The sequence below is a fragment of the Triticum aestivum genome, chromosome 1D, assembly GCF_018294505.1.
Source record: "Triticum aestivum cultivar Chinese Spring chromosome 1D, IWGSC CS RefSeq v2.1, whole genome shotgun sequence".
Lineage (NCBI taxonomy): Eukaryota > Viridiplantae > Streptophyta > Magnoliopsida > Poales > Poaceae > Triticum > Triticum aestivum.
The window spans coordinates 482,359,525-482,368,359 of record NC_057796.1 but is presented as its reverse complement, the minus strand read 5'-3'; the positions used below and the strand labels follow the sequence as shown (position 1 = coordinate 482,368,359).

Here is an 8,835-nt window from a genome sequence, read left to right as displayed (position 1 = left end):
GAATTTCTTCTAGATATTTTCCTTTTTCTAGAAAAAAATTGAACAGAGGAAAATCATGGAGAGTGTAAATCATGGAATAGTCTTTTTCTTGCAGAGGTAATTATTCTCTGATATAGAGCCCACGTTGTGTTCATCATCTAATATCTTCCAAAGTCATGATATCTCACCCCTATAGCCGACTATGGATACAAAATACCTAGGCCTTGTTTGTTTGGACTTTTGCTTATGCTTTTGCAGCTTTTCCACTTTGGCCAAAAAGCTAGAAAAGCTCCTAAATAGGTGCTTTTGGATCTTTTATGGATTTTGGAGCTAAATATAGTTATATTGATTCATCAAAAGCCATAAAAGCCCCAAAAGCATCTATTTAGGAGCCTTTATGGCTTTTTGGTCAAAATGAAAAAGCTGCAAAAAAAGTAGAAGGAAAAGCCCAAACAAACAGGGCCCTAGTCATTTGTCAAGCCGAGATTTAAAAAGACCAACACTCAAATTCATAGCATGGCCAACAATACAAACAATGATATTCTTATTAAAACATTAATTTCCATCTTAGGAACACACACACGCGCGCGCGCGCGCACACACACTCACACAGACACACAGACACATGCGCGCGCGCGCGCACACACACATTATTGTGCCTTTTTTATAATGAATTTCACCTGGCCAAACATTGTACACCGACATCTCCCCCACATGAATTTGACCACAAAAGTTACACCCCATATGTGAAAAAAAAACACAATATTATTTTGTCGACCACATATTACATACCAAGCAAGAACTACGGATGATGATCCATCTATCTGCCAAGAATTAAAGAGCCGACCAATAGAGCTAACAATCCTAGCGATATGTTCTGCATAACAAGTTCAGGTAGTAGCACGGATGAGCAATGAGTGTTAACCCTGACCTCCTTGCTAGCTAGTGCTGATAACAATTCCGTAATTGCTTTGTATCGTGCAGAATCCAAAATCTGCCAATCATGTGGACTTTTTGCATTCAAATGTGGCATATGTTCTCGGTTGGCCATGGTTGTCAGAATCTGGCTAGCACCCGGGAGGAGATAGGCCGAAGTAAGGTGCAAATTTGATTAGAAAAGAACACATATCATTCATTTTCTAGGACCAAGTTATAGTTCCATTAGTTCGCTTCAAGTGGATCATATACTTCGACACTCTGTGGCATTGGAGGAACAATGTGTATGTGTTTTGGTGTACTTATGCGGCAGTGTCTGACAGAAAATATATTCCCGTCGGCTTTTCCAATTTTACTGACGATTAACAGCCGACAGCAGAAGAAATGCATCAGGCCAGGTAAGCAAAAAAATGTTGCATCCCTGTCACGGTAGGGCCGTCCGGAAAATAAGATTTGGGTGGAGAAAAAAATATGACAGAAAAGCCACAATTGTTCCATTTCAAATTTCACAAAAAATTTAGAGCATACAGATCAACGCCAATAGCTCACATCAATGATAGGTCTAAAAAAGACATGTATCTTATTCATATACAAATTCGTTGAAAATTCACATAGAACAGGTGAAGGTCATAAAAAATACAAGCGCACATCTAGAAACATGCAAGTCCTTCAACTGCATATGCAGAAACCAAAACCTTATTTTTCACTCAATTGTAACTTCAATTGCAAAATTCTCTTCTAGATTAGCCCGCATTGAAGTTGTAATTTTTTGGTCAAGTGTTATATATGCTCTAACTGTTCTATGCAAATTTTTAACGAACCATATTGTACATACAAGAGTTAAAAGCAATATTGCTAGAACAAGGACCATTATCTATAAGATATGGTAAGCATCTATTCGGCATCTCTGTTTCTCACATTAACTCCACCAAAAATTGGCTTCGCCCATCTAATATGATCGCATACTAACTGAGTTATACATGCTATAATCCTATCTAAGATATGATACAAACCATTCAACTAGCGAGAACCGTTCAACTAACAAATGGCAACACTAGCACAGGGTATTTGATATTTTTATAAAGGGCGCTCTGTATTAACTCATGATGTTGCATCAACAGGATACCAAACATAACGAGTATACACAGCCGACCTCTTCATAACTAAGATGCACAAAACCAACAAATAAAAAAAATGGAAAGAAGATAACGATCCATAGGGTCTGGGCGAGCAAACCACTCACTGCGGTAAAACATCAACTACTACCACCTCTATTGACAACACCAGGACGAAGAGGAGGTTCCCTCAACAGCGACACCTTCCGGAAGGAGACGGTGCGTGAACACCGTCATCGCTGGATCCAACCACCTAGGTGAGATCGTGGGTTTTCGCCCATAAAAGAAAGACCGAGTATGATCTAGACAGGGTTTTTGAATAATGTACTTGTTTAATTCCTCAAATAAAAATAATTGTATGATTTGCTTATGCATAAGTACAAAGCCTCGGACCATAAATCACAAAGTAATGTAAGGCCCTGTACAATGTAAGGTGCTTAAGATGGTGCTTGCTAGAATAAGCCGAGCTTTTCTGAAGGACCAGTGTTTATACCTATAGGAGAGGTGCCTAATTAAGCATCTGTCCTGTATGAATAAGCACCAGTGCTTCAAGAAAATTGGTTTATTTCTCTAAGAATTTTTCCTAAGCATCTTGCATTGTATAAGGCCAAACTCTCATCATAGGTTAAGGGAGGGAGCATAATTGTTGCAATGGTGTCAAATTAACATAGCCTCGGACCATAAATGCTTGTTCAATCCTAGTTCTATATGTTAAGTACACATGTGTTTTGCTGCCAAATTAACATAAATTTCATACACTCGATGCGAAATGTGTTTATTCACATTGATATAATCTCACTTAAAAGTTATAGCTTGTGCTCAAAACACAAACTACCTAGTTCTTGGCTATCATATCCCCCACACCCCCTACTCTATTTATTGAGCTTTGTATCAAGAAAGGTTGCCTTTTAACGTTCCCAAATTGCCAAAATGGAGGGACAATTTAGAATCAATGAGCCACGGCACACATCCATTGGAATTAAAGAAATGCATTTTTTGGATATTCTTTTGTTGATTTATTTTTTAAAATCATAGGCAAAGTCGTGCACTAAATCGTTGGAGCTAGATTTTTTGATATTATTCTCTCATACAAAAAGTAAGATATATTCTGGATCGCAAGGCCAACACGCACCAGCTTTCTGGTGATGGCATCCCAATCTTTCTAACTAACTATTTGTAGATAGCGACATGGCGCTCTTAAAATAACTATATAGCTAGCTACTTCACATGTATGAAGATTATGTTTGGTGTTATCCTCTCCGAATATTATGCAGATTAGAGATTTTTAAGGTACACTCAAGACAGTAACAACCCAACATTACTGCACCAAATATGTCGGTGGTAGAACCAAGACCATCACGCCCGCAAGAAGTTGGTCGAATCACAACACTAGTTATAAGAATAGGTTTTCGCTATTTTGTGGTGCAAATAAGAGTCAACATGGATGTACATGAACACTTCAAAGCTAATAGAACTTGTTTAATTTGGTGTAACAAAAAACATTGATTCACTGACCAAGGATTACCTTTTTTTTAAATGACAGAAGGGAAACCTCTTTCGGCATCTGCATATGAAGATGCACATGTCTCAACTTTAACTACGAAAGCATACATGTATGCATGTATGGATGCATATATATTTACGTTTTTCTCTTTGAATCTTTGAGAGGGAGGAGGTGAGGAAGGATGCTGAAGCGATTCGCGACGCAAAAGGGACGGAAAGATAGAAAGGTAGATCCCCCATTTCCAGGGGACAAAAATGTTTGTTCCTTTCTCCAATCGTCCCCCCTCCTCACTCCTCTCGTGCTGGCCTTCTGTTTCAAAATTCCTCTAGTTTTTTCCCCTCCACTCGTATGCACATTATCGTCCATCTTCTCCGCCCCCACACAAAGTTGAATCCTCCTCGAGTGCTATAAGTAGCACCTCTTCTCACACCTTCTTCCCCATCCATCTCACCAGCAGCCAACATCCAAGCGTAGTTCAGGTCATAAGTTAAGGTGTATAGAAGTAATTGTCGATCGAGGAACCAATCGTCGAGTGACATCAATGGCTTCCCTGTCGATGAGCGCGGGGTGGACACCGAAGCAGAACAAGCTGTTCGAGCAGGCGTTGGCGGTGCACGACAGGGACACGCCCGACCGCTGGCACAACATCGCCCGCGCTGTCGGCGGCGGCAAGTCCGCGGACGACGTCAGGCGCTACTACGAGCTGCTCGTCCACGACATCGCCCGGATCGAGGCCGGCAAGGTGCCTTTCCCCGCCTACCGTCCACCGTGCCCCGGCCCGGGCCACAACGCCAGCTACGAGGCCGACAGGTACGATCGCCATGGCTGTGCTTCTTATCAGTTATGCATGGGCTTAAGCTGGAGTTAAGCTGGTAATTTGTGTGATCAGGTTGAAGCACTTGAAGATCTAGCTAGGCGGTAATCGGGTAATGGGCAAGGGATGATACACACTACACAGATGGACTGAACGAAGAAGCATGTGCGTGCATGGGCTCATAAGCGTGTGCATGGTGTCCATGACTCCATGTCAATGTATACATGCATGACTAGCGGGCAGAAAAGTCGGCCGATTATGCAGATGCATGCATGTTCATAATACTCTAGTGGCTAGTGGTCTATAAGTATGTACCTGAGATCGACTTGTCTCCTTACTCACATGGGTTTAACTTATCTCGTATGTATTCTAATGTACAATATTAATATTATCCTTATATTATTGTCTGCACATGTAACCATATGTCCATATCAATGGAGAGATAAATTGATGTTAATGTCAAATATGTTATGCACACACATACTACTTTTTTTTTGCGAGGGACACACACATACTACTAATTCAAAGACAAAACAACTGCGGTGTGTTTCACACTTTAATCACATATTTTTTTTGGGGAGCATTTACGACTAAGCATCTCGTTGAGGTGCCACAGTAGAGGCATTAGAGATCATGAGTATATATGTTAAAATAATATTATGTGACCAAGGATGGAGAACACGCACCCATTGATCAAATGGCACAGCAGAACCAAGAACAAATCAAACTACTACAAAGCACCCATATCATGCTAGGGGTTACCTCTCCTCGCATGGGTTCATCATTGTTGTTGATAGTGGAGCTCCCTCTGATATTGGGACACCAGGTCCGGGCCATGGACCGCCTCCTCCCCTTCCGCCCGTTGAAGTCAATGGTTCCTCTTCCACTCAGTGGAACCGCTCCAACATCCCCTTTGATGATGGTGGAGCCGCTAAATGTTGTTGTGCTTGGATCATGCTAGGCAACTGTTTTTTGCTCCTCAAGTGCAAGGGTTTCAAGAGGTAAGCTCCCCCTAGTTCAGAACTGTTGTAGGAATAACTAATTTACCTGGGTCCCACCCGGTCCTATGTGGCAAAATGGTCAAGACGACAACAAGTCAACCAAATTCAAAAAGAAGCCCTTCATGGTCAACAAGTCAAAGGAAAATACAAAGTAAAAGATAAGGGTGGCTGAAATAAAAGAAGAGCTAAAGGGCCCAAGTGAAGAATTGCCCTAGACAGCCAAAGCGCATCAGGGTAGCTAGAGGGATGGCTCGCCATGGACTACAAACCCTCCAACGGGGGTCACTAAATCGCCCACAACTGTTTGGACGGGAGGACATTTTGTGCCATTCAACAGCGGTCACCAAAATTGTTTGGACTAGTCCCGATGTTCGATATCCTGCAAACCGACAACATTGGGACCGGTTCAAACAATTTTGCAGTGTTTGCGGACCTGCTAAACAATGAGATCTTGAGACATTCTCGGAGGTGACGACAGCTGGTGTGATCATGCACACCATAATCATGGAGGATGAGAGTTATGGAGTTCTCCATGGTCTGGATTTTAAAAAGAGGATGATCCTATTCAGCTTCCAGAGCAGAATCCGACGACATTTGAGGATTTTCTCCAAATGCATCATCAAATTCGCAATCAAGGAACTCATGTGAAGCTTGAGAATGACCTGGTTGAGCATCTTTTACGGTTTTTGCATGTACAATTAGAACACGTATCTGACAAAGTTGAATTCAAACTTAACTTTTTTATTTCAAAACTTTATGTTTGAATTGTAATACTCCCTCCTACTATATTAATTTTCGCTGATTTAGTACAACTACTAAATCAACAACAATTAATATGGATCAGAGAGAGTATTTTTATTTGAAATATTCTTGCATTGGAGTACTCCACTTTCAATTGCTTACAAATTGTGCTGTTTATATTTGATTATTTTGAGTACTCCGGGTATGAAAAAAAACCTGGGAGCGGACATTTGGTGCCTACGGTTGGATGGCCTCCACACATGTGGTGAGGTCCATTTTGATGATCCGCATTGGAGTTTCCCTTACCAAACTTGACCTATATATCCTTCCCCCCAGATCACTCTCATGTGTAGCCTTGGTAATTTATCAAGGACCTCTACTATATAAGGTCCTCATGGGCTTGTAACTCACTCAATTCACTTGAGTAACTCATTCACTCTCACTTGAGTAACTCAAGGGGAGGTAGAACTACTGTGACACTTAGCCTAGGATGTTTCAGGATATGAGAGGTAGCATTGTCAATGTTTTTCTTCAGTTGAGAGTAAGGAACACTTAGCCTAAGAGGGAGTACTTGTGTTGTACACTCTTGCACGAGCCATACGGCCTTGCTCTTCTCTCTGAAGAAAACATGATGGGGTTGCATTCGGCACTGACAGTGATCCGTGACCTGTGCCAAAGTTTTGGTTTGTCTGAACTCTGCATTGTCTGTTTCCTCTAGTCTAGTAACCAAATTGTGTCTGAGCTTTGGTCTGTGACAGTGTTTCTAACTTGTAAGCTGCACACACGCACGCATTTCCAACTAATTGTGGGGAGTGAGCTCATCAAGCATGCAACATTTGAATTGTGGTTCAGCGATTTGCGGTATAACCACTTGATGAATGAAATCTGAATTTGAGTAGTGTCTCTGAGGCTAGGCCCTGGCCCTGGCAAAGTTTGCATGAAGAAACTAAACAATCCAATCGACAAAATAATTACATCCTTCATCATATCACATGTGTTCGACACTCCTGCATGAACTTAATTCTGGCTATCGTTAATTCTAGGTCAATCTGATGGTAGTCATAAAATGCTCGCCAACTCGACACAGTCATTGCTCATGAATTTGAAAAAATATTCAAGAATTTTTAAAAATGTAAATGGATTTAAAGAGTGTTCATGTATTAAAAAAAGCACTTGCATTAGAAAATTTCAAAACATCAAAACAGAAGATTTGGCAGAAAACCCTGGAAAAAATCCTCAAGAAAAAACAACAAAAATCACAGATACCCAGTGGAAATAGAGAAACCAAAATCAACAGAAAACCCACTTTAAAAAATGGTCAGAAAACATCCGAAGGCATAGGATCATAATAAATGGCCTTGTCTGTTACTGCCCAAGGTGCGCGATTTGTACGTGGACAGTACTATTCTATATTGTGAGCGTAGAATAGGAAATTCCTCAAAGAGGGAAAGGGAGGGAACGATGGTTTGAAAGGAGAGAGAGGGAAGCAAATTAGAGCGGCCCGGCCCGCCACGTCCTAGCTAACTAGGCCGGATTAGGTGGCTGCACTGGGCTAGCCCACAGTTTGATAAAAGTTTGATATGTGTTCTCCACAATGACAATGGTTTAAGCCTTCTGGAAAAATTCTTTCCAAATGAAAAATAGAAAAAAGGTTTACTGGAAATTTCACCGCAAATGATATTTTTTGACATCTACGAGAATGTAAAAAAAATTTATAGCCTCTAACCGCAAGAGTTTCTTATCGTAAGGATTTTGTAAATTTCCTTCAGATTATTTTTGTTTCATAAAGAAGACGGAGATGGAGAAGGAGAAGAAAGTGTCTGAAGGGAATGATGTATCGTCTGGGCAGAGGGGACGTTGCCATGAAGACAATGATGTATCATCTGGGCAGTTGTTTTCATCATCTGGTATCTACAAAATCCACGATATATCAATCTTATCTCTGTAGCTATCGGTCGATTCGAAAGATCTGCCACGGCAGGCAGTAGATGCTTATCCTCGCCGCACCCTCAGGAACGCAGGCAAACACCCTCCCTCCATGCATACGTGCAAAACAGAGCAACGTTCACCAAGCAAGATTCTTCGTGGAGCCACTTGAGCTGGACAGTACTCAGCCAAAATGCTACTACTGTATTTATCTATCGGCAGCCTGCAATAATTCTGGAGCCTGCCTTTGACCAGCTTCGTTGATGCTGATGAAGGTTCTAACATATGCAAGTTGCATATTTATACATATGCAGATGCAGCTTGTGGCTGGCCGGCCATTCCACCCTGCAAAATTTGGGGAGAATATATGCTTCTGCTCAAGCCTGTTTGTTACTTCCTCCGTTCCCAAATATAAGTCTTTGTAGAGATTTGAACAAGAGACTACATACGGAACAAGATGAGTGAATCTACAGTCTAAAATATGTCTATAGACATCCGTATGTTGTTGTCCATTTAAAACTTCTAAAAAGACTTATATTTAGGAATGGAGGGAGTACAACTGTTTTTGATCAAAATATCAGGTAGCATGCAATACCGTCGACAGCCCTGACCTGATAACGATTCCGTTGTCGCTGCTGCATGCCAAAATTAAGAGTCTGCCTATCATTTGTGCTTTTGCATATAGATTTTTTTGTGGCATATATTCTTTGCCGTGGCTGTCAGAATCCGGCGCTCTGAAGACGGGAGGATATAGGCCCAAGTTGGGTTGGGTGACAACTTGATTCGAAAGGGAAGCGTACCGTCTTCTGTTTGTAAACC

The 8,835-nt window shown here is 41.3% G+C and overlaps 1 protein-coding gene across 1 annotated transcript; it reads left to right on the top strand.

Moving 5' to 3' along the window:
- The first annotated feature begins 3,962 nt into the window (after positions 1-3,962).
- Positions 3,963-4,823, top strand: LOC123183251 (protein RADIALIS-like 3). The gene is made up of 2 exons (XM_044596020.1): positions 3,963-4,344; positions 4,424-4,823. The coding sequence occupies exons 1-2, from the start codon at positions 4,076-4,078 to the stop codon at positions 4,443-4,445; spliced, it is 291 nt and encodes a 96-aa protein (XP_044451955.1). The 5' UTR covers positions 3,963-4,075; the 3' UTR covers positions 4,446-4,823.
- Positions 4,824-8,835: the final 4,012 nt, after the last annotated feature.

Coding starts and splice junctions, on each gene's coding strand:
- LOC123183251 (XM_044596020.1), top strand. CDS start 4,076: ATGGCTTCCCTGTCGATGAGCGCGGGGTGGACACCGAAGCAGAACAAG. Junction 4,345..4,423: donor GCCAGCTACGAGGCCGACAG/GTACGATCGCCA, acceptor TTGTGTGATCAG/GTTGAAGCACTTGAAGATCT.